General features: G+C 41.3%; 1 protein-coding gene across 4 annotated transcripts in view; it reads right to left on the bottom strand.

Annotated features, from left to right (window-relative positions):
• Nrp1 (neuropilin 1) overlaps positions 1 to 25,433 on the bottom strand; it is a 153,738-nt gene that overhangs the window by 66,173 nt on the left and 62,132 nt on the right. For all 4 annotated transcript variants that reach the window (XM_031341885.1, XM_031341884.1, XM_031341883.1 and 1 more), the window contains 3 exons: positions 18,432 to 18,659; positions 11,966 to 12,121; positions 9,650 to 9,816 (listed from right to left, as the gene is read on the bottom strand). In XM_031341885.1, coding sequence (XP_031197745.1) covers positions 9,650 to 9,816; positions 11,966 to 12,121; positions 18,432 to 18,659 — 551 coding nt within the window. The remainder of the gene's footprint in view (positions 1 to 9,649; positions 9,817 to 11,965; positions 12,122 to 18,431; positions 18,660 to 25,433) is intronic.

The raw sequence follows: 25,433 nt of genomic DNA, 5'->3' as shown, positions 1-25,433 counted from the left end.
ATCCCAGCAACCACATGGTGGCTTACAACCACCTGTAATGAGATCTGACGCCCTCTTCTGGTGCGCCTGAAGACAGCTACAGTGCACTTATTTATAATAACAAATAAATCTTTGGGCCGCAGCGAGCAGGGACTGAGTGAGAGGGGTCAATTCCCAACAATCAGATGAAGGCTCACAACTATCTGTACAGATATAGTGTGTACTCATATACATAAAATAAATAAATGAATCTTTAAGAAAAAGTTATTTTTCCTTTTCCTATAAGCTCCATATGCTTCTTAATATAGCAAAAGGAATAGTCACGACTTCACATTTCTTGTGATTTCCTCACTTCTTTTCATTATCCTGAGTATTTCCCAGTAGAAATTTGGTATTTAATTCCCAGAGCCTCTCAAATAGAAGGCCCTGCTTAAGTCCTTGCTCCTGCAGCCAGGAGCCTAGCTGGTCTGGTCTTTCTCTAGTTTGAGGTGGGATTTACCTGATTTTACAATATGTAAACACTTCAAGTCTAGAAGCCAGAGACAGCCAAGATGTCCTTCAGGAAGGTGGTGTGCTCAGAAACAAACATGATTTTTGTTTAAGGAGCTACAGAGACTGGGTATTGGTCAAACTTTATGGTGGAAGCAGGCTGTAGTGGTAAAAAAAAGCCCCAGCCTCACAGAGACTTCTTCAGGATTGGAGACACATAAAAGGCAACTGTGTGGGTTTCATTTTGTCACCCATGGTCTGTATGCTCTTGCAAACTAGCTCAGAAGATCCAAGGGGAACCCACCACAAGCAGAGATTCAGCATGAACTCCTCAGGCTTCGTGGTGGAAGCAGCCTTAACAATTGCTTGATCTAAGGGGGAAAAAAACTTTCTTAATGGAAAAAAAATTAGCTGCATGCTGCCTCACGCCATTATCAATAGTGTTTAAAATGAGTTCCAGCTACGCTCCAACATACTTATATTTTCATCTCAGGCAAGCTCAGAGCACTAGCCGATCAAGTACATTTATTTTTAATAGAATCATGGAATCTTAAATGCTTGAAAGGCCCAGAGAAGCTGTCTTATCCAATCACCTACCCCCTGAAGAACAGTATAGATAGGCCTCCCAGGCTTGCTAAAAGAATGAAAGGGCTTGTTTATTCTCCTTGCTAGATCCATAAAATGTAGTCGGAAGTTTAAAGCATTAGAATTGTAAGGAAAATAAAACTTTGCTGGAATGAAGGCTTTGTTCTCCTGACATAAGGCAATTAGAAGAATGTTGTAAATGCATTTTTAACCCCTTGAGGCAAAGAGAATTGGTGAAAAAATTAAAGCACAAGACACATGCACAAGTGCACATGTGATTATTCTTAGTCATAATGTGTGAAATTAGTCTCAAATGCCCACTCTCATCAACTGCTGGAAATACAAAAGCATAATGCATTTTATTACTATTGGGATATACAAAGCATTTTAAAATTTAATGTACTTTTCTCTCTTTATTGGAACCTAGAGTTGAATGAGATTAGATGGCTGAGAGAGGGGAGGGGAAGGGTGAAGAAAGAAAATAACCCATGTATCCATGTATGTTTGTGTGTGAATGCCTCCAGGCATAGGTATTTGGGTGTACATGTGTGTTTATGTATGCTCACACATGTGCATGTATTTTGTACACATATATGTTTGAGTGTGCTTGTACATGGAGGTTGAGTGTACTTGTATATGCATATGCTCACTCAAACAGCAGTCTCCTTTCAGGTCAAGAAACCTAAACTACTCTTTTGATGTTGACCAAAATTCTCATGCTGATGTGGAGCTTTTAAGTGATGCATTAACCAAGAGGTGTTTTGTCTCCATCCATACCTACGCCTGGGTACCAGCGTGTAGACCTCTCTCCCATCAATGGAGAAGGTGTCTGTGGATGTGGTAGAAGTTTCAACCTAGGGGTTCTTCCCAGTTCTGAAGAACATATTTGGTTTTGCCCTGGGGTTTTCAAACTACAATATGAAAGTTATTTAAAGCTTAAGAATGGGTGTGTTACATTACATGCAGCATAAATGTAGCCATTGCTCCTAAATGCTGACATTAACACACGCTGTAAAAGGTACAATTATTACCACTGGGACAGAAATCAACAAACCTCACCAAAGGAATTTCCTAAAACTGCTATCATAAAATCTGTGCACATTATGGATTTCATTAACATTTTACTCCCAGAGGGTTCCCAATTGTATAATAACAGCAGTTCTTTAAATTTTCAATACTGCAGACAGGAACAGTTTTTTCACCCAAAACAGATGTGAAGCCATCAGCCGTCCCTTCTCATTGGCCTACAGATTTGGTGCTGGCTGGTAACTAGGAGCACTTAATGGGCTGCCATTTAGGTAGCAGATATAAAATGTAATATTATTTCCCATGAAAAGATAACTTAATAAATAATAGACAGGTGTTGTAACCTCTGTTCCTCACTCTGGAATACGTTGGAAGTTAAAAGACAACAACAATAAACTTTTGATTGACATGCTTCAAAAGATCTAAAATATGCCTGTGTGTAACATTTCACATGTGCAGGAGAGCTAATTTCATTCTCACTTTGCTCAAATCTTGTTGCTTATGACTGACAATTTCATCCTGTGTTTCTCTTCCCCAGATTCATTCTTATCTCTGAATTTTGAGTGTGATTGTGTAGTAGTCTAAAATAACATCTGTATTTATTTAGTTAAAAATACTTCACTTAAAAAAAAAACTAAAAATAGAGAAACTTAAGATAACAAGGGAAATCAGTGATATGATTTTCTAGAATAGGGTAAACAAATATTTCTATATTTTTGGAAAACAAAAGAACCAGGCTCCAGTTTAAAGAGCATCAAGTATCAAGTAGCTTAACACACACACACACACACACACACACACACACACACTCAAACCCCAGTAGCAAATCATTTGCCATTCAGAAGCCTGATTAATCTTATGATTTAGCACCTGAGTCCAGGGTACTGTGAGCAACCTCTTGACAGCCTTTTTTTTTGGGGGGGGGAGGAGGTGGACATAAAAAAAAGTAGACATCTACACAAATGTCTTTTTGTAGTCAGAACTATTGTGTGGAAAGGCACAATGGCACACTCGGGCATACCCCAGGGACACTGCTCATCAGCCTGCATGTCACAGAGAAGTCCCTATGCCCACAACCTACCTATCCTACACAGTTTGAGCACTGCCCACACTAAAATACTTCTCCACATGTCATCCAGTGCTGTGTCAAAGTTGTAGCTTCTGCAGTGATGATCCTAGTTACTAGACACCTTCCAGCCAGTAACTAAGCAGAGGCCAGCTGGAACTCAGTGCTACGGCTCTTCAGGGCATCACTTTCAGATGGATGTACACTCTACATAGCTTACTAAAAGCTGAGTTGTAACAAGGGTGTCAACATTCTGATTTGCTGCGTGGTCTTGCAAATCTCTGGACCTTTGGGTCTGGGCAAACAGAAGAAAATGATGTTAACACCAATTGTTAGTCCTACACTTTGGGTTGAGGTGTCCTAGGAAGAAGAAACAATCTCTTCTAGGGTGTAACTCTGAATATAGGTTCAAAAAAAAAAAAAAAGACACTGCCATTACAATAATGAGAAGGCAAAGCTGCACATAACCTTTCAGTATGGTTCTGAATGAACAACAGTGGGCCTTTCAATATTATTTGCAAACATTACTCATGCTCTCTAGGGAGCACTGACATGAAACTCATTTGTCTGATTTCTAAAACAGAATTAAGTGGTCAACTTAACCAAAATTATTTAAACCATCTTGGTGACTTCTACAGGACAAAAATAGTCAGTTAAAATATTGAAACAATTATGTTACATGAATTTCTGCTTACCCACAATTATATCCACCCCCTAAGCCCCTGAAACTCTGAATTTAAGGTATCTCTATTTATGACCTTCAAATGACCTGTAATATGGAAAGGCCAAAGTCTGAGAGACAATTTTAGGAAATGTGGCAGGAGCTTCTGTAACAAGGAACTCCTGGGTTTTGGTGTGAATACAACTTAAGTATCAGACCTGTGCAAAACCTTGGTCTCTTTGGGAGGTAGAAGTCTGTAGGTTCAGAGTAAAGGGACTTGCCAAGACTGACCCGGAGGAATATTTTAAAGCAAATTTTATACACCTTCCAGGTAAACATTTAGAGTACTAATATTAGTTGTCACACACACACACACACACACACACATACACACACACACAGGAATGCACACTGAACTGAACACCTGTACTTTCCTAATTTGGCTAAGACTATATTCTACAGGCATCATTCCACATTTGGTAAACCTTGTGAGCTATTTCTGTCAGTTCTCTAGTTACAGATTTATAAAGTATCATTTTATTGTAATTTCAGCAATTTGCTAATGATCTGAATGAGTTAATGCACCCCCTAGAGTGTCTAGTTTATAAACACAGAGTGTTTACAGTCAGAATAACCCTGCTGTATACACATTCTGGATTAGTCAATTTGGCAGATGGGAGAGATCATGAAGAAAGCATTACAGATTGTAAACCCGAAAGATGCTGGCAATTTCTTGAAAACTTGAAAATGATTTCAAATGAGGTACTTGTTCCATACTTAACACCTGAGAACAAAGGATCAGTCCAGAAAGTACAAAGGGGAAGACAACGCTGTCTAAAATTTGTTAACATAAATAGCTGTCTACATCTTTATGATAAATCACATCAGTTTCTAACTTTCAATTTGGGGAATACTCAAAGGTTGCAAGCAAGGGCTTCCAATCAAACATTTCAAACTGGATAAGCAAGCACTTTATCCTACCTAAGAAATGATTAAAACATATATTCATGTTTTAGGTTGCCGGGTAAAACCTTTATTTCATTTGGTCCTTGAAAGAAGTCCAACTGATTTTGTCTTCTCTTAAAGACAACTCAATGCTTGTGTGTGTATGGTGTGTGTATATGGTGTGTGTGTGTGTGTGTGTGTGTGTGTGTGTGTGTGAAGTCAGAGATGAAGCATGGGTCTGTCTACCTTGTTTTTTGAGACAGGATCTCTTACTTGCCTGGAATTCTCCAAATGGGCTAGTCTGGGAGAGCAGCAAGCTCCAGGGGTCCTCCTGTTTCCTTCTCACCAGTGCTGGGATTGCAGACAACTTCCATTAGAGAAGGCTTTTTCATGTAGACTCAGGGTGAAATTCAAGACCTCATGCTTATACAGCTATCTGCTTAGTCCCTGTCCCATGCTTCAAGTTTCTTCAGATTCCAATACCAGCAAGTTATAACTGACTACTGTCTTCCTAGAGGCTTGTTCAGGTGTGAATTACCCACATCAGGGCTAACTTAGCAAACAATCAGAATGTGGCTACGAAGCGACTGCTATCTGCTCCTTGGGAGTACTCAGAGCCGTAAATAAGGTCTTACAAAATTTCTTTTTTCCACAAAAGACAATGCCTTCCTATTTGGAGAAGAATGAAGTTTCAGACTAAGTTGGTTTATCAAATAATTCTTTTTCTGAAGTCACTGGGGGTGGTGGCCATAATCGATTATTCCCTGGTGCCATTTTTATTTATCTGGGATCAGCAGAGTTCATCTCCCACCTAGCCTTGTGTCTTTTGCTATAGAATTTATTTATTTATTTACTTTTTTTTATCTCCTGGCATTTTAATCAGGGAAAGTCAGAGTTGTTTTGAGGAAAATGCTCCCAAGAGCTTTAATTAAAGCTGGAAGGATAAATCTGTTTACAGTGTGGTGAACACCACCATTAATAAAACATTGGAATAATTAACAAATTAAATTCTGCTTTGTGTGTGAACGGCTACAGTTAGTATCTACGAGACCATGTTTCTTGAACAAATACAACATGATATTTGTGTGGAAGAAAAGAAAAACACAGCCTGTGTTTCTCTGAGATTCTTAGTGCTGTGGCTGGTGGTGCTTCAGTGACTAAAGGCCACATCCCTGTTTTGTTGGGAAAGGACCTTATTTCCATTGAGTCTAAGGTTAGGCTTTAATGATGTATACAAAAATAAGGGTTTTGTTTGCACCATGAACACAGTGAAAGAGGAAGACTATGGTTAACAAGCACCTTAGAACACAGACCACAGAATGGAGTATTGTGGGGAGAAAAGAGAGCAAATCATATAGTGTGTTCAACTGTGTTCACCAACAAGAGGTTTTTGTGAAGTGGCCTTGAGCAGGGCGTAGCCATTGGAGAACCTTCCAGTCGGGACTTCCCCTCACGTTCTGTCTTACCAGGCGGCTACTTGTCTTCTTCTGAAGCTTCCTGCAGACAACAGATCTCACAGGAAGCGCCAGTGTGGACGTTCACATCCATGGCTAACGATGTATTGTTGGGTTTTTTTTTTTTTTTTAAATGTTACTCGGTAATTTCCTAGAGAAAACAATGGGAACTTAAGGCTGTTCCTGTCTTTAAAAGAGAGCCAGTTTCCAATGTTGCTTTATTAACTTAACACATGCAACTATTTGTTCTAGTTGTTGCTACAGCAACGTGTTTTGTGGGGGCATATTTCATGCAAAATGGGATAAAGCAGAAAATCAAGACAAATGTCATCTGCATAATCATGGACATAAAAATAGAAGCGTACGTGTGCACCGCCGTACGTGCTATGCTGCGTGATTAGCAGTGCCTGCCTCGGCCCTTCATCTGAATTACGCTGTACTTGTTGGTTAATTTATAAAACATCTATCTGATGAAAACAACCAGCCAACCACTTCCAAGAAGCTTCAGAAAAGCTGGAAGCATATGAAATTATTCATAATTAGGTGATGGGTGGATGATAACTGCTCCTGCTGTGAACACAGACATAAGTGTGTAAATGAGCTCCGAGGGCCAAGGGAAAAGGAGAACCATTTTACCTCAGTGTGAATGAGAAGCTCGGCTTTCATGATAGTCACTTTTTGTAGCCACTCAGGGGCAAAGTCCCTGAACATAGCCAAGAGGAGCATCTTCATCGAGAGAAGGAGAGGAGGATAGACAGAGTTTGGTGCTCATGGGTGTGATCCGGGTGTGTAAAGCAGAATGAATGACAAAGTCACCACACTTGGTGATGTTAAGAAGCAGGTGGCTCTGGAAGCCCAGCATGCTTTGCTTTTAAGTTCAGGGTCTCACCTGTGGCCTTGACTACTTTCTGATTTTCCTCAGCCTCTGTGTCTCTGCTTTTAAAATGAAGGAGTTTCAGTTCTTTCTGGGATTAGGGGATTGGATCAAATCTGTGCCCTGTTGGAACTGGGGATGTAGCTAATTGAAAGGGTGTTTGCCTAGCATTTAGGAAGCCTTGAGTTCCATCTCCAGCACCACATAGAGCCAGGTGTTTTGATCCACATCTGTAATTCCAGCACTCAGGAGGGGAAGGCAAGAGGTTCAGAAGTTCAAGGTCATCCTCAGGTATATAGGCATCTTGGTCTATGTGTGACTCTACCTCAAAAAGAAAAGTGTCCAAAAGCTGTTAAGTGGCCAGGACACCTCAGAAGCAAGCAACAATGGGAAGGAGCTTATTGAGAGATGCCACTCTCATTAGTACATTCACTGAATATAGTATGCCCCTTTCCCTATGGAGAGGTAAGCTAAACATGGTGGGGTGACAAAGCTTCGGCAATGGGACATGAACTGCTTGTACAGGAATTTCAACAGCTTGGGTAATTGTCCAGAGTGTCCTTCCTCTTCTGCCTTTCAGATAACAGCTACCCCTTGCTCAGCCTGGTACATAAAGGTCTGGCCCCCTGCCTCCAGGCAGTCCAGTGGTGGAGGAATGTAAATAGAAATAATCCTGGGGAGTGGTTATTGTCATGCTTCTTGTGACCACACTATCCCAAGAGGAGAGAAAGGTTTGAATAACATTCTTCTGCAGCTATCTCACATTGCACCAATGAAAATGGTATAATATCCCATCCCATTGACAAGTGCTTTGGGAATGCCAATTTTGTCTCTGTATTTCTGCCAATGAAGAATTGGATCATGGAGAAGAATTGCAACTATGGGAGTTTCAGAACCCCTGCAGGACTACAGGTTCCCCATTATTGAGTAAAGTCTATGTTACCCAGAATAGAAGTGCATTACCATGCAGACATGCTTAGTTAGCACTGCAAAAATGCAAGCTTCCCCCAGAGCTGTGTCTGTCACTCACAAGGAGCTGCTTTGGGTTCGGCGACATGGAAAGACAAGCTATCACGAGCAAATTAACTTCACCTCTGTCTTCATCTAGATCAGGCTTCAGCAATCCGGGTGAGACCTCATCTTTTCCCACCCTCTCCACATGGCTCAATGTTATCATTCAGAGGTTAGCATGAGTTCACTCTCCTGTAATGGACTCTTTCACTTTAAGTGTATGTTAAACTAATATTGACCTTTGCAAAGTAAAACAGAATCCTATATTTGTGCTCAAATGACTGAAACTTCAACGGACATGAAAAGAGAGGATAAACCATCTCAGCTTTCTTCTTGCATAGAGACTCTTTCTGGGAGTTAGTCACTTTTATATACCAGGCAATAAATGAAAGACATGCTCTGCCTACTCTTCAGCCAATTGATTGGCATATAAGCAAAATTTTCACACGCACATGCTTCATTAAACAATGGTACAAACTCCATGAAGCCAAGCACAGGGCCTTGGGCAGTGGTGTGTTGGTTACTCATGATTGCCAGTGTGATGGAATTTAGAACCATAGAGAAAACAAAGCTTCAGATATGTCTTTGAGGGATTTTTCTAGATTAGGTTGAGGTGAGAAGACACATCTTAAAAGTGGACAGCATGGTGTGAGGTCCTGAATTGCATAAAAAAGAGAAGGTGAGCTGAGTACCAGCGTTTATCTTTCCTCTGCTTCCCGATACAATGTGACTAGCTGCCTCCTGCTCAGGCTGCCGCATCTTCTCTTCCCGTGATGTATCATCGGAAACCCTGAGCCAAAATAAGCCCTTTCTCCCTTAAGTTGCTTTTGTAGGATATTTTGTTGTAATGAAAAGACAAATAAACAATACAGGTGGAGACATCCAGAAGTCAAGGTTGCACAAGGGTAAGTGTTCAGAATGGTACCAGGGATGACTCCTGGAAAATGGTGTGAATAGAAGACCTGGGGAATGACAACCAGTAGCTGTATGTGGCTGCAGTAAGAAAGGATCTGGGAGCCTAGTAAAAGCAGTAGCTACAGAATCATTAATGAAGATGCACATATGTGGATTCCATACTTGTCCATAAATACAAGTTAGCAGATATCCTCAATTAGCTACACAGAATCATGTTTATTTTGCATGTTCTACTCCAATCAAACAGACCAAAACAAACAAACAAACCAACAAACAAAAACCCAAAAAACCAATACTTGTAGACAAAGATCTCAAACACACACTATAGACAGAATTTCTGCATTTCATTGGTGGAATAGATAGGTGTCAACCTAGAACATGAATGTGTAGTTGATAGGGGAAGTAGGGTATCTATTCAAACTCTGGAAAGAGCAGTAAACGGGACTTGAAAAGAAAAAATGTTATCTGGGAGCCACCTGAGCCATCTCTGCTCCTCTGTGTGCGAATGTGATCATTTTGCTGAATTCTGTTCAGGGCTCTTTCCCCCACTCATATGTGGGCGTTTGACATAGCATCCATTTCTATTTGACAGCCTTCCCAGGTGCCTCGCTTGTCTCAACTCTGCCCATCTTTGTGCCGCCTACCTGGATCCACTCCTTGTAGGAGTCTTCTCCTGGAGTCCACCCATTTTCAGGGTAGTTCAGGCGGGAGCGCTCTACAGACCAGTTGGTGCCATACTGTGAAGATGCAGTGATCTGGTCAGAATGGATCTCTCCAGATTCCATGCCCAGAGCCTCCATACACTTGAAATCTGCAGACAAAATACGAAAGGCTAAAGACAAATCTTAAATTTAATGTGGCAAACTAAAGAGTTCATTCATGGCCTAGGGAGATGGTTAAGAAAATGTTAGGATCTGCATTTGATCCTCTTAGCACTCAAGTAAAAGGTAACTGGACCTGTGATCTCAGCATTGAGAGCCAGATACTGGGGCTTGCTAACCAGTCTAACCAGTCCATAAGCCTGGTCTAGATTCACCGAGAGATTCTGTCTCAAAACATAAGGTGGAAATTGATTGAGAAAGAGACACAGCTTTATGTAAACCTCAGGCTTACATACATACATACACACACACACACACACACACACACACACACAGAGAGACAGAGACAGAGACAGAGACATAGAGACAGAGACAGAGACAGAGAGAGACAGAGAAAGCGACAGAGACACAGAGACAGAGACAGAGGCAGAGACAGAGACAGACAGACAGACAGAGACAGAGAGAGACAGAGAGAGAGCACTTGCAGAGTTCATTAACTAAGTCTGACAAAATATGCAACGTGGGATTACTGGAACATGGCACCTGTAATTATGTTTTCCTAAATGCAGATATTTCAAAACAAGGTTATGAATGTCAGCACAGTTATTACTAACTTTCCCATGAGGGTTAAGGTTGACAAAAATGCTATTTGAAGTGGAGGGATGTGGTATGGTTGACAGAGTGCTTGTGCAGTGTGGTCTCCCTACATAGGTCTCATGTCAGCACTTTGTAATCTGATGAGGTGGGGCATACCACCTATAATCCCTGCACACTGGGGGTAGAGGCAGAAGGACCAGGAGTTTATGGAAGTGACCCTAGTTGAGATTTCCTAGCAGAGGATATGGAGATTGACATAGACACCTCCTGTAGCCAGGTGGGACTTCCAGTAGAGGGAAGGGACCATCAACTCACCCATAGAACTTTCAACCCAAAATTTGTCCTGCCTACAAGATGCACAGGGATAAAGATGGAGCAGAAATTGAGGGAATATCCAACCAATGACTGGCTCAACTTGAGATCCATCCCATGGAAGACAGCCAACCCCTGACACTATAAATGATACTCTGCTATGCTTGCAAACAGGAACCTAGCATAACTGTCTCCTGAGAGGCTTCCATCCAGCAGCAGATGAAAAGAGATGGAGAGAACCACAGTCAAACATCAGGCAGAGCTCTGGGAGTCTTGTGGAAGAGTAGGGGATATGATTGAAGGAGCCAGAGGGGTTAAGGATACCACATGAGGCCCTACAGAGTCAACTAACATGGTACCATGGGGTCTCACAGAGCATGAACCACCAACCAAAGAGCATACAGGGGCTGGACCTAGGCCCCTTATACATTTGTAGTGGATGTGCAGCTTAGTCTTCATGTGGGTAACCTAATAATTGGGCAGGGAGGCTGTCTTTGACTCTGCCTGCCTTTGGTTCCCCTTCCATTAGCTGGACTGCCTGGTCAGGCTTCAGTGGGAAAGGATGCCTTTAGTCATGGTGTGATTTGTTATCCCAGGGAGGGCTAGTACCCAAGGGGGGCTTCCATTTCTATGGGGAGAAGGAGAGGTGGTAATGTGGGAAGGATTTGTGAGGGTGGAACTGGAAGGAGGGTGGGGGGCTGTGATTGGATTGTGAAGTGAATATATAACTTAATAAAAAAAATAAAAACATGACAAAAAATGTAAAAAGAAATCCTGCTTTTACACATCCTACTTTTATTTTATAAGAAAACGGCAGTGAATTCCCTGGGGTCTCCCATAGTCAAGTGCCCTTGTGTGTGACCGCCCTGCGTATTAGCTACCACTGGTTGGTTCTGCCAGAATCCATCCTGTGGTTCCTGACACCTGTGCCTTTGAGGTGCCGGGGAGGCCTCCAGGTCACCCCTCATTGTTTCCATGCAGTGTGTAGTCATTTTCCACTTCCCTAACTGCAGAGACTCACACATAATTTTATGGAGGAAATACACCAAACAATTTTTTTCCAATTGATACTTACACACAATTTTTATTTTTATTTTTAGAAAGAGACAAATCAAACACTGGGTATTACAGTTCACTGAACATTTCTTTAGTGTTTTGTGTGGCCTCAGGTGTGTGAGAAATAATGGGCAGTGTTTACTACAGGGCTTTATGAGATGAACAAATACTGACCTTCAGAGATGCTGCTCTGCAGCACACTGTAGTTTGCTGAGAAACCTTCTTTTGCTATTGCGCTGTCAGTGTAAAAGACCATGGATAGAATGCCTGAAGAGGAGCGGATCCGGCCAGGAGTTTTCTGTCCACAGTAACGCCCAATGTGAGGGCCAACTGGAAAAGTAGAAGTACAGAGAATGTCAGATTTCCTCTACAGCAGATGCAAAAATAACCACTCAGAAGGACAAGTCTTGGCAGAACACAAGGATAGCTGTCACCTAACGTGAGTGTCCCCTGGTTAACTGGTGGATAGTGCATGTTCTGGATGAATCTGTGCAGAGGACTTGAGAAGATGCTCAGAGGAGCATTCGCAGGACAATCATATTCCCCAGCTAGCACTGGAATGGAACAGGCTGGGGAGATAGTTCAGTGCCACAAAGACCTGAGTTTAAATTCCCAGCATCTACATACAAAGCAAACATGGCAGCTCAGTGGTAATCCCAAAGCACAGTAGGTAGAGTCAGAGACTCAAAAAGAAAGTTGGTAAGTGAACTCTGTATTCCATGACAGATCCTCCCTCAGAAAATAAAGTGGAGAGCAATAGAGGAAGACACTCAAATGGCAGCTTCTGGCACACACACATGTGCCTGTACACACATGTGCACTCCTATCACATACATGAGAACATATATTATACTCATGTAATACACACACACACATGTATATATGTCTACACACACACACACACAAACATAAAATCAAATGAAACAAAAGCAAAACAGATGACCCCTGAGGAATGCTAACTGAGGCTGTCCTTGGGCCTTCATACAAGTAGGCTAACATGTGCACACACATAGAACGTGCTTCAGTTGAAAAGAATGCAATTCAAGCCATGTGGTGGTACCTTGGTATTCACCTTCAGTCTAAACTGTCTCTACAGCTCAGTAGGAAAGGTTCCAGTTAGGAAAAGTCCAGGCATCTCACTTCTCCTTTACCCAGAGGAGAGCCTGGAGATACTTATCATCCCAAGAATCATCCAGGGCCACACAACCCCAATTTCCTTCTTTACTCCACTATGTAGCCCTGGATTCTAAACCACTCATAGTACACACAAAACATTCTTCAAGGCTGTGCCCAACAACTGATAGAAAATTCTAACCATTCAAAACTTAGAAACTATAAACACAATGTTTTATATATGATCAAAAGGAATTAAAAATGTGTTTTTCTGATTTCTGACAGTTTTTAACTCTTCCAAATCCAAGAATGAGTGTTGTACTATACTGTGGTTAATGGCCAAGAAATGGCCCCCAGTAACAATTTGTACCCAGCAGGAGATATGTTTGCCTTAGGCCATGAATGACCCCCCCCCCCCCACAACACTGACTAATTTGTGTTAAAGTCAAATTCTGATTTGGCTTGGTGTAGCTGTGCCTCTGCTGAAATGTTTTAGCCCAACTTGGCAATGAGTCACTTAGTGCAGAAGCTCCTAGCAGAACAGAGCAGTGGGACCTCTCCACTGATCTCCTCAGATCAACAAAACAAGAACATAGTCGTTTTCTCTCTAGTATATATATTTTTTTATCTCGCATATGGTAAAAACATCCCAGATGGCTTGAATTTTGAAGGACAGTCTGGTGTGGACCATTTTTCCTTCTTAGAAAACCATTGTTTTATGCCCTCGAGCTACTAGTCACTGCCTCATTTAAGGATCCCAGGAGGTAGACTTTTCCCTGTTTCCTAGGGTGGAGGGAGAGGTCTTCAAAAGGGACGTAGGTCTTCAAGGACCATGCATGTAGCCTGTGCAGAAGGCACCTGATGACTCGTGTATCACTGCAAAAGTGAACCCCACAAGAGCTGGTCTTTCCAAAGCCCCAAGAACCACCAACTTTAGTGGGAAGTCAATGTGAAAACTTTAGACCCTTGGCTGACAGGTTTTCAGTTTGATCAGTCCTCTCAAACGAACCAACTAACTGAGGTGTTGTATATATTTCAGTTTATTTTTGCTGTTGTCTTTGAAAAAAGGTTTAATATCTGTCCTACAATGGTCTCAAACTCACCACGTAGCTGACAATGACCTTGACCTTATGATATTTTATTTTCACCATTAGAATCACAGGAGTGTTCCACTGTGCTTGGTAATATACAATGGGGATCGAACCCAGGCCTTCCTTAGATAAGGAAAACACACCTACCAACTGAGCACAATGCCCAGCTTTGACGCAATACTCTTTTTATATACATGAATCGGGGCTTTGTGTATGCTAGGTAAGCACTCTACCCATTCACCCTCTCTTCATGGTTCCCACTCATTTAAATTCCATCAGTGTGGCTTCATAATCTTTTTCTTTAGTCTGTGGGCAAACTTTTACAGTCCTAATCCTTGGAGTTGTTCCTTGATCGCCACAGCCCCTGACCTTCCCGATCAACACTGGTGGGGGAATCCCTGGCAGCCATCTTCCCCTTTCCCTATCACCCCATTCCTTTGGGGAGGGTGGCAGGGAGAGTCTCTTTGAAAGAGGAAACAGAAGAGAACTTGTCTAATGCAGACTCATAATTTAGAGAGTCTCCATGAATCCTCAGCCCACTATGCATTACTCTGAGTATATGATCACTTGATATGTTCAAAGTCATCAACCCGACTGAATTCAAAGGCTGTGCTCTCTGCCATCACTCCTTAATCTAGAAACTTGGTGTTTACCACCAGGAAAACACAAGAGTATCCCAGGAGGGAGGGTAATAATGATCCTTTAAAGAGCACCACATTGGTCAATAGCTTTGAATGTTGCAAAAGAGAACTTTGTTACATTTGCCTCAGAAAATGGAACTCTTACTGTTTCACTTCTTTTCAGTTTAATCTTGGCCTGGATTTCTTCTCCAAGTGCTAGCTCTTTGCCAGGCTTTCTTCATCCTGGATGTGAGGCCCTGCCACTAATTCAACGATTCTTTTCTTGGCCAAGGAGCTCCAGGTTGTCCATAATATATGCACAAAAACATCTTGCTGAAGCCAAGAACTCAGTTCTTTCCTTGCCTGGGTAGGAATCCCATTTTGGTCTGCAGTTATAAATGGGAGGCTTAGTGTCCATTCATCCTCTCTTCATGGTTCCCACTCATTTAAATTCCATCAGTGTGGCTTCATAATCTTTTTCTTTAGTCTGTGGGCAAACTTTTACAGTCCTAATCCTTGGGGTTGTTCCTTGATCGCCACAGCCCCTGACCTTCACGATCAACACTGGTGGGGGAATCACTGGCAGCCATCCTCCCCCTTCCCTATCACCCCATTCTTTTGGGGAGGGTGGCAGGGAGAGTCTCTTTGAAAGAGGAAACAGAAGAGAACTTGTCTAATGCAGACTCATAATTTAGAGAGTCTCCATGACTCACTGGTTTATAATGTTGGAAGCATACTGGGTAAATCTGCCTTCTGTCTTTTAGAACATTGCCCCCAGACAGATCTCTGTATGTCTCCTTAGGAGCCCTCAAGATACGAGAGTGTAAGGCTTTGGCGACAATAATACAAAGAGGTATTGAATTTTCGTGAGCAACAGGGGAACCTCAGCTTCGCAAGCTAATGCAATATTGATCTGAGCCAGGAGGACAAGGCACTCTCATGCGCAACATATGTGCTCATTTGTGTTTTATTTGAACAGGGCTACTGTTTTCTTCCTTTTTGTAATTGTGGACCTAAAGGCCAAAGAGATCACCAAACCCAGAAGTAAATTACTGAGGACTTTAGTAAGAGGGATATACAAGCTTTGAAAAGCAGAACCCTAGTTCTACCAGGTTGGATGTGAAGGTTAAAGGATGTCTGTCTTGCTTAGATGACAGCACCCCACTCCATTCATTCTTTCCAATAATCATAGCCCTACTGCAGACTAAAAATAATGGGGTCTTCTGTCTTCTTATATGAAGAAAAGCAACAATGAATCATATAGAGTCTTTGTTTCTTTGTTTCTTATTTGTTTGTTTGTTTCATTTTTTTGAGACAGCCTGGTACTTGGTGTGTTGCTTATGTGAACCTTGTACTCAGTAATCTTACTTAAGCCTTCCAAGTACCAGGATTACATATATAAGACTATGCCCATCTAAGGAGGTACTTTTAAAGTGAGAGAACTTTAATATACCAGAAAGGCATCATTTCATAGGCACTAGACAGGCCACTTAAGTATTCATAATTTATTAAGCATATCGGTAGAGAATCTCTAGAGTTTGCACATTTATTTCTATCATTGTAGTCTTACTAGGTTACTTTAAATGTAAAAGTAAATAAAAAAAAAAACAACAGCACTCATCTAGCGCTTAAGAAACTCATTCTTGACTCTGCTAATCACTTCTGCAATGTCTGTGACAACTAAGTTCTGATCTTTCTTCCCAGCTCCAGCAGAGAAGGCACAACAGTGGTGTGAGCTCCTTATTCCCTGATTCCATTGTCCAGTCCACACAAACATGTAGTATCTTTTGCAGAGGTAGGCTTGGCTCTCTGTACCAATCCCTTCAGAACTCGTGGATCCACTAAGCTTCCAGAGAATGAGAGGTGGAGAAATGTGATTCACAACCTGCATGCTTTGAATTCAGAGTTTTAGAGTAGACTGCTTTTCTTCAAAGTCAATTTGAGTCAATGGATAGCTTTCAATTACTTAGTCATTAATGATGCTTACGATAAGTTAGAGCATAAGGTCATGAGATGGCTAAAAGCCTTCTACACCTTTTGGATATTGTTTCTGGAAAAGATATCAGAGACTAAGAATCTATTGGGAGTTATGAGTTTTGAACTACCATGACAAAAATGTTTCTAGCGACACTAACAAAAAATCCAGGAGGGTCAGTTCCCATTTTCCCTAGAAAAGAAAATGCTGGAACTGTGCTGGTGTAGACTGGAGAAGGCCAGGTAACTATGAACAAACATACAAATGTACAGTTTTTGTGTAGCAAATGTAGTTCAGTTGATTTAGTGCTTGTCTAGTGCTCATGAAGCCCTGGGTTCAATCCCCATCATGGCATAAACCAAGTATGGCCATGTATGCCTGGAATTCCAGTACTGGGAAGATGAGAGTTCAAAGACATTCTCAGCTACATAGTAAGTTTGAGACCAGCCTGTACTACAAGAGACCCTGCCTCCAAAACAAACAAAATAATGACTTCTTTATATCCCAAAGCTAGTGTTCTCTGGAAAGGATTCAACTCTGCCACAGTTCAAACCATGGGTACATGAGGCTGGCAACTCATATTATTCTTAGTTTCGACACAGTGATTTTTGTAGAACCAGAAAATTACCACTTTAAGAAACCCTTGACACTAATAACAATGTGCCTCTTTCTAAAAGTATTCTAAATAAGTTAGGTGATGGGACCTCCTCCTCAGATGTCTTTTTAATTGAAAGTTCTAGAAAGGAAGGCAGCAAATTTGGGTTGTGAACAAATAAACCTATTATTATGCATTCTAACTATTGTTACCACATTATTATAATGCTGTTTTCCTAATTATCAGATTGAGTGCTTGGAAATCAATCAGTGCTATGTTTGGGAAAATCTCATTATCTAATGAAGGAAGATTTTCTATAAGATCTTTATATCCTTCGTCATAAGGTAAAAAAGAAAGAACAGATCAGACTAATGTTAACTTACTCATTCATTAAATGGCAGTATCAAGCTTCTCTAAAATTAAATTTTCTCTGCTGTTTGTGATAAAATGATTGGAATTTATATTTTTTCAAAACTATAAGCAGTTGCTCTCATATTTTACCTGATCATCACTTAGAATGTATCCAGCTTAAGAATATCATTCTACCATTTTAACAGTAGCTATACATCTTCAACTGCTGGCCATTGAGCTTTTTGAGTCATCCTTTCTAAGAGACGCAGTGTGTTTGTTCTCAAGGAAAATCTTAACAGGAAATTGGGTTAAGCACAATTTCAGCAGCACAGCTGCAACAAGTTCTTTCATAGTCTTCTCTTTGTTTGAAATTGTCATACCGATTTTTGCATTCACTTTTTAACTCTCCTGTAAGTTTCATAAATTTCCATGGCTATTTTCCAACCTCCTTCAAACCCATGCTCAAAATTGTCTTGTCTTATGCTGGTCTGGCTTGACTACCCCATTCAGAATGTCAACTACATCCTCTCTTCCTGATATGTCATCCCTTAATTCTGCTCTTCTGTCCATCTCTCATTTCTAGAATGAGTGACTTGATATAAGTGATGTTAAAGTAGTCAGGAAAACTATGTGTTGATCTCTAGGCAATCACAGAAATCACACAGAACTTTGGATAATCTTTCACAGACTCCACTGCTTGTGTACACAGTGAAGGAGTTGGGAGCCGTAGTTGGGAAAGCCTTTCTAATTACAGAAAATCCATCCCTGCCCTTCACAGTTACATTTTATTTTCCCTTTGCATTTTGGACTATTTTAAGAAATGATGTGTGCCTTGTAACATTTATAAAAGATTCCTCCTTTTTGAGGGATCTTTCCAGCTGCTCTTAGACGTTACCTTCAGGGAATCCATCCCAGATCTCCAGCCGGTCATATCGACAGAACATTCCTCCAGGAGGATTTGAGTCTTGCTCCAGGTCAAAACTTTCAAACTCCAGGATTATCTCAGACATCTTTGGGGCAAAGATGATGTAGGTGCACTCCAAGCTGTTGGGGTATTTTTCAGGGAACCCAGGGGACTTTATCACTCCAGTAGATGATGTATAGTTCTGAGAACATTCAGGCCCTGTGAGCAAGGGATAAAAGGGACATGATGAAAATTTCTCAACTTCACAAGAAGTGTGGTGAGAAGGCAGAGGGTTTCTAGGAAAAACCCACCACCATCTCCAGTCACTGCTTAACCATTCCTTAACAGTGACTTAAATGGTAAAGTCAGGCTAAGGTTTACTATGCTTACCATAGTATCCTATTTCTATGAAGTACTTAAAAAGCATCTAATGTTGCAGGCACACACACACACACACACACACACACACACACACCATGATATCAAGTATCATGAATACATACACACACACACACACACATACACACACACACACACACAGACACACACATATACATTCATGTGGGAACAATGACTAAGTAAGCTGCAGAAATCTTGACAGAGCCCTAGAGAAATAATTATAGCCCCTTCAAGCTCAGATCTTTAAATTTCAGGGCTGACAGCTCTTTATTGGTGAAATAGAACATTTATGGAGGTAAGGGAGAGAATTCAGCCAAGAGAGTTTGGGTTTCAGATTCCCCTGGCAGTGAGTCGGTCACTCTGCCAGATGTGACCTCTGTCTCTTTGACAAACTGAATGTGAAAGGTAATTCGTACATGGACCCCGGGTGACTGGCTCAGGCTGAGCAGTGTTGACACAGGTGCATGTCAACGTGTGGCAGTTAGCAAGGGCACCATAAACTGTGATTACAACCCTGATGCTAGGAGTCACCTGATATCAACACTGACACTATAACCTTCCTCCAGGTATCAGCTGTGGTGTAGTATACCACCCTAAATTTGTTCATTCAGAGGCATGTGCAGAAGGTCCATATTTACAATGTGTGATTTTAATAGCTGTTCAGGGTTATCAAGACTTTGCAAACTATGGTGATTTGTGATTGCAGAACAAGAGGAGGCGTATGTGCACTATGGGCTGACCTTGTTGTTAGATGAATGAGCAAAATTCCAAGTCTATGGCATCTAGCACCAATCAGGGTACGGCTGTCTACACAGCTGAAAAGTCAGCTTTCCCTTGTGGCCACCACTGCTCTGATCTTCAAGTAGCTACACTTAAAGCAGAGAAAACAGGACATCCCTTCTCCTTTAAAGAGTCATTTATTTTTATGTGTGTGAGTGTTTTCCTTCATGTAGGTATATTACAGAAATACCCAGTGCCCACAAAGGTTGAAACCCCTGGAATTGGAGTTATGGGTGGTTGTGAGCTACCATATAAATACTGGAAACTGAACTGAGTCCTTGCAAGAGCAAAAACTGCCCTTTACCACTGGGCTATCTCTCCTATCTCAAAAATGAGATCTTTTGAATCTTAGTATTGAATCCAAGAATGTTCAGATCCGCTTCTCTTTCCCTGCACCACTGGCAGTCTGTGGCTCACAGGCTACTGTAAGAATTCCAAGAGTTGATGAAGTAAGGTGACATATCAAGACAGTTCCTTGCATCTTTGTGTGCACGCGTACATGTCTCTGTGTATGCAAGTACAGTTAAGTCTGCATGCAGCAGCCAGAGATGCATGCAGGAGACCTTGATGTCTTTCCTTAGTGCCACCACCTGGATGCTTTGAGACAAGGTCTCTCATTTTTACTTGGACCTCACCCAGGGCTCACAGATTTGTTAGATTGGCTGGCCAGTGACCTGAATCTGGCTCTCCAAGCATGTTCCATCATGTCTGGCATTTTACTTGGGTGTAGGGGATCATGTTCCATCATGGCTGGCATTTTACTTGGGTGTAGGGGATCAAACTCCAATTCTTGTATTTGTAGGACAAGTGGTTTACTGATGGAGTCATCTGCTCAATGTGACACTGTTCTAAACTGAGTGGAAGTGCCCACAGACTTGACATAATTTCTTAGGCACCAAAGCCAGTTTTAGTGACTCAGGACAATAAGCCTAGTTTCCATCTGAGGCTCTGGGAGCTCTTTGGGGGAAAATTAGTTGGCTAGCACCTGAGTTAGATACTCACAGTTCAAGAGAGGAAGAGAACATGGCTTGTTACCTGGATACAACACACCTGGCCTTCCAAAATGATCTGGCTTGTTAAGAATGCCTCCCAAACTTTCTTACATGGGCTCAAGCTACTTCCACTCTGCCTCCAGATGTGTGATTATGGCTAAAACCTCCTGAATTTGTCACATTTTGCCAGGTTAGTTCTAGGTGAAGGTTTTCATTCCATTCTGAATGCTCTTGGAGCTTCTCAGACAACAGTGATAATGTCAACTTGAGTTATAAATTCACAAATAACATGAAATATATACAAAATATGTACATAGCCCATATATCATATACCATAATTATATATCAACATATTACATATTTTATATTAATTTATAATTGCATAGTTAATAAACAATAAATTCATGTATTTAATGAGGCATGATACTGGAAATCTTAGAATTTTACTTCCAAGATCCAGTGTTTTTTTATGTCTCAAACTCCTCCGTGAGGAAGAAACACTTGGTTAGATCTTTTAAGGCAAAGTACACAGAGAACTCCAATGCAGGTATTAATATATATCTTCTCCTGGGAAAGGTTAGCATGCCTAGAGGAGTTCAATGAGACAAAACAAGTTTGACCAGCATTGACTCCACTTTCAGAACTACACAATTTTCAACATTTCCACAGTGTCAGGCCACATCATGTACCCTTGGAAGGGATTTCAGGCTGGGTATAGCTCCATATAGCAGAGAAATCTCAAGGGGTTATTGGAGAGAACTGGGCTGAGCATCAGAAGATGTGGGCTCCATTCCTGCCTTGGTCACTGACACTGTGGAGCCTCGGGCATCTCTAAGCCATCCTTGTTTTCACAGGGCTCTGAGCTTTGGATTTGAAAAAGAAAATGATAATTTCTCACTTTCTCAACCATATACCAAAAATTTTTATTGTGTTTTGCTTTGTTGTTTTATTTTATTTTATTTTATTTTATTTTATTGAAGAGAGGGCCTCAAAGAATGCAGACTAGCCTGGTACTTGGTTTGTAGCAGAGGATGCTCTTGAGCTTCTTGTATTTTTGCCTTCATCTTTCAAGTGGGATTGCTATATAGTGCATGTGTTCTACCAATTGAGCTGCAGCTCCAGCCCCAAATGATTGATTTTTTTTGTTTTATTTTCCTTTTTTACTGTTATATAAGTTGGCTCCATTGAAAAAATGCCTCCTCCACAGGAGACAGTGGCAGGAGAGGGTTCAGGGACTCCATAGGACCTCCCAGGACTGAACAAGAGTGAGGCTAGCCTGGAAGCCAGTGAGTTGCAAGGGGGACAGTGCTTGTTCACACAAATTTAGAGGTGCACCATGTTTTATGTGGCTACAAAAAATCACATCTAGATATTAATGACAAAGATGGGGTAATTAGAACTATGAAGTTTTCTTGGAGTTATTGTTAGATAGGGCCCTCTGTTTCCTAGGAATTTAGCCTCAATTTGTGGCTGAGGATGATGGTGAAAATTCTGCTACTCCTCCTTCAATGATCAAGCAACATTATACACCATGCCTAGCATACCTCATGTTGGGAATGGAACCTAGGGGTTCCTTCATGTTAGGCAGGTACTCAACCAATATTCCTCTCTGATTCTTGTTAAATATAGAGAGCCTTAATTACATAGTCTGTACCAAGCACTGCCATTTATCCACTGACACTGAGATCCATAGAAACTGTTATGATCCATGCACTATGGAAGGTTCCAGACTCCTTCCATAGTGGAGCTGCTGGCCCAGGCCAGCAAGCAGGACAGCAGAAGAGTAACAGGCTGGAGGTGTGCATGTCTCAGAGAAGGATCTTTAGATGAGTGTTGAGCTACTGGCCCAAAGTTCCAACATCTGGCAGAGCAGATGTAAAGGAATATCAGGGCTCTAGGGAGAGAATCAGGGTGGTCCAAGGTGACTAGGGGGGAAAGGTGAAGAGGGGCTAAGGCTGCCAGGCAGGACAGTCCTTGGTTTCAGCTCTTGGGATTAGAAATAGCAAATTCTCATTCTTGTAATCCACTGCCCAAAAACCTCAAAGCCAGCATCTAAAAAATTAATTTCCTGGTTGCATTAAACTATGATCAGTATAATCCACATGTTTTTTAGAAACTTTTGAAGTTGTTGAGCCCCGAAAGAAGTGCTGAGTTTTAAGAAGATCAGATATCTATGAGTTCTGTTTCATTAAATGACTTCTGAGAACTAATATATATCTATGCATGTATTTTGTGAATATTTTTTATGCGGACTATAGGTGAAATAGTAAAAAAGTGGGTTTTTGAACTTCTCAAATAGAAGAAAAGTATTGGAAAATAAAGTATATGTTACATAGGGGAAATTTGAAGATAGTAAGAAAATCATTGGTAAATATATGTATATAGAGTACACTTGCATATACACTCTGTATAGATACTCTATACTGTATATAATGTATACACACAGAGGACAACTTGGGCATGTGCACAGAAAAGTCGGGTTAACTAGAAGTGCTTCCTGAGAAAAGAGATTGAGGCCAGGCTTTCTAAAAGGTCAAAGTGCAATTTGGAAGATTACAGAGGCCTGACCCTTGAAAGAATCAGCTCATTTGTAGTTGTTGTAACAGTTCTTCTAGAGCATAGGTCAGTGGCAGGTGTCAGAATTACATGTTTCTGTTCCATCTGAACCTACATGCCTGGGCTGGGTTCCACTGATGAGGAAACTGATACTCCAGCCATCCACGCTAACAGGCAGTGGCAGAAGTGAGTGTCACACTCTGATCAGCGATAGTCCTGGAGCAGAAGGCTCAATGTCCTAAGTGACAGTTAAAAGTAGATGAGGGCAAAGGCTGCTCAGGCTCTGTCCAGCATCCAGCAGGATCAAACTTAACCCAGCAGGATTGGTTATAATGACAGGTGCTTGGTGGCCCATGGAGAGACCTCAAATAGGACTAAACTACATTGGCAACAGCACAGTTTTGGTCTACTTGGTGGTTTGTGGAAGTCAACTTAGAACGAAGATGTAATTTTCTGAGTCTGTTGTATGAGACTGAGAATAGGCAACACGTTAGATACAGGGAATGACAAGAGACTAGACTAATAGTGCTTAGGGTGTGGGCTCTGATGGAGGACTATGAAGAATTCTCAAGTCAGCAATCCCTCCTCCTCCCCTTCATATCTCTCTCAACTACTTGCAGATCATTCAGAAATACTGAAAATGAAAGTCTGTTTTTACTCCTTTTCTGATACCTATTGCCTCTGATGATATCATATATAAGAAGTGAAGCACATGTGAATGTATGTGTGTACACATACAGATAGATGATACTGTTTGGATAACAAGGCATACAACTTTCAATGCAAGAAAACTTGGATCCATGTAGTCAGGGATTCATATGTGTGTGTAGGCCACAATCTTAGGTATTACTCTTTAAAATTTTTAAAAAATATTTATTATTATAATTATAATTAAGTACACTGTAGCTGTCTTCAGACACACCAGAAGAGGGCGTCAGATCTCATTACAGGTGGTTGTGAGCCACCATGTGGTTGCTGGGATTTGAACTCAGGACCTTTAGAAGAGCAGTCAGTGTTCTTACCCCTGAGCCATCTCTCCAACCCCCTAAATTTTTATTTTCTGAGACAGGTCTCTCACTAGCTTATTAAGTAGGCTAGGACATCTGAATAGTATGTTCCAGGGGTCCTACTCTCTTCAGCTCCCCACTGCTAGGATTACAGGCATATACCACAACATCTTGATTTTTACAAGGGTGTTAGGAGTTCAACTCAGGTCTTCATGCTTGCAAGACAAGCACTGTACTGTCTGCCTAGTCCTGTGCTTACATATAATTATGCAAGAAGTTATTTCTACACAAGGCAGTGTTAGGCATCTTTGAAATGTAAAGAAGTCATATTGATGGTTTCCAAACTCCCAGTGGTTCTTCCTGCTGTGGGATATGGGCTCTAGTTCCATTGCTGACCCAGAATAGCTTAGGTTTTTGACATTGTTTTGACACTAGAAAAAAACTAGATTTTTTTCTCCTATTTAAACTTTCTCCTGCATTTCACAACATGTTCCAGACCTAAACCAATGTTTATGGATTGCCAAGGAATACTGGCCAACTTAAAATTTTAAGTAGCAGAAACAAATAAATTTTAATACAAGAGGCATCTGCAGTGGTCTCCAGATACTTCACAGTGCTAGGTGTTAACCTGTTTCAGATTGAATCTGGAATGTTCCCAGATTGGTTTTATAGGAAGGTGGTGGACTTTTAGGGAAGTCATCTAGTCATTGTGTGTGTGTGTGTGTGTGTGTGTGTGTGTGTGTGTATGTGAGAGAGAGAGAGAGAGAGAGAGAGAGAGAGAGAGAGAGAGAGAGAGAGAGAGAGAGATCTTTGAGAGTGGTTATAAGATGGTAAGCTTTCTGTTTTTATCAGGCATGGCCATAACCCCTCAAAATTGGAAGCCTGTGAACTGTCAGACAAATAAAAGTATTAACCATAGATTTAAGGTAAAAGAGACTAACTGACCTGGCTGACACAAAAGAAATCAAGTTTTATGGCTGGGGATGTGGTTCAGTTGGTAGAGGGCTTGCTTGGCCTGTATAAAGCCTGTGGCTACTTCCCTAGTGAGGTATATAACTGTGTACAGGGCCACACAGCTGTGATCCTCGAACCCGTACCCAGCAATTGGAAGCAGAACCATCAGGAGTTCAAGGTCATCCTTGGTGACATAGCAAGTTAGAGACCAGCTTGGGTTAGAGATCTTGGAAGAGGGGGGAGGGAGAAAGAAAGGGAGGAGAAGGAAGAAACCCCAGTAATATTTTAGCTTATTTCTGAAAAAA

Source organism: Mastomys coucha, unplaced genomic scaffold, assembly GCF_008632895.1.
Source record: "Mastomys coucha isolate ucsf_1 unplaced genomic scaffold, UCSF_Mcou_1 pScaffold22, whole genome shotgun sequence".
NCBI classification, from domain to species: domain Eukaryota; kingdom Metazoa; phylum Chordata; class Mammalia; order Rodentia; family Muridae; genus Mastomys; species Mastomys coucha.
This window is presented reverse-complemented; position numbering and strand designations above follow the sequence as displayed.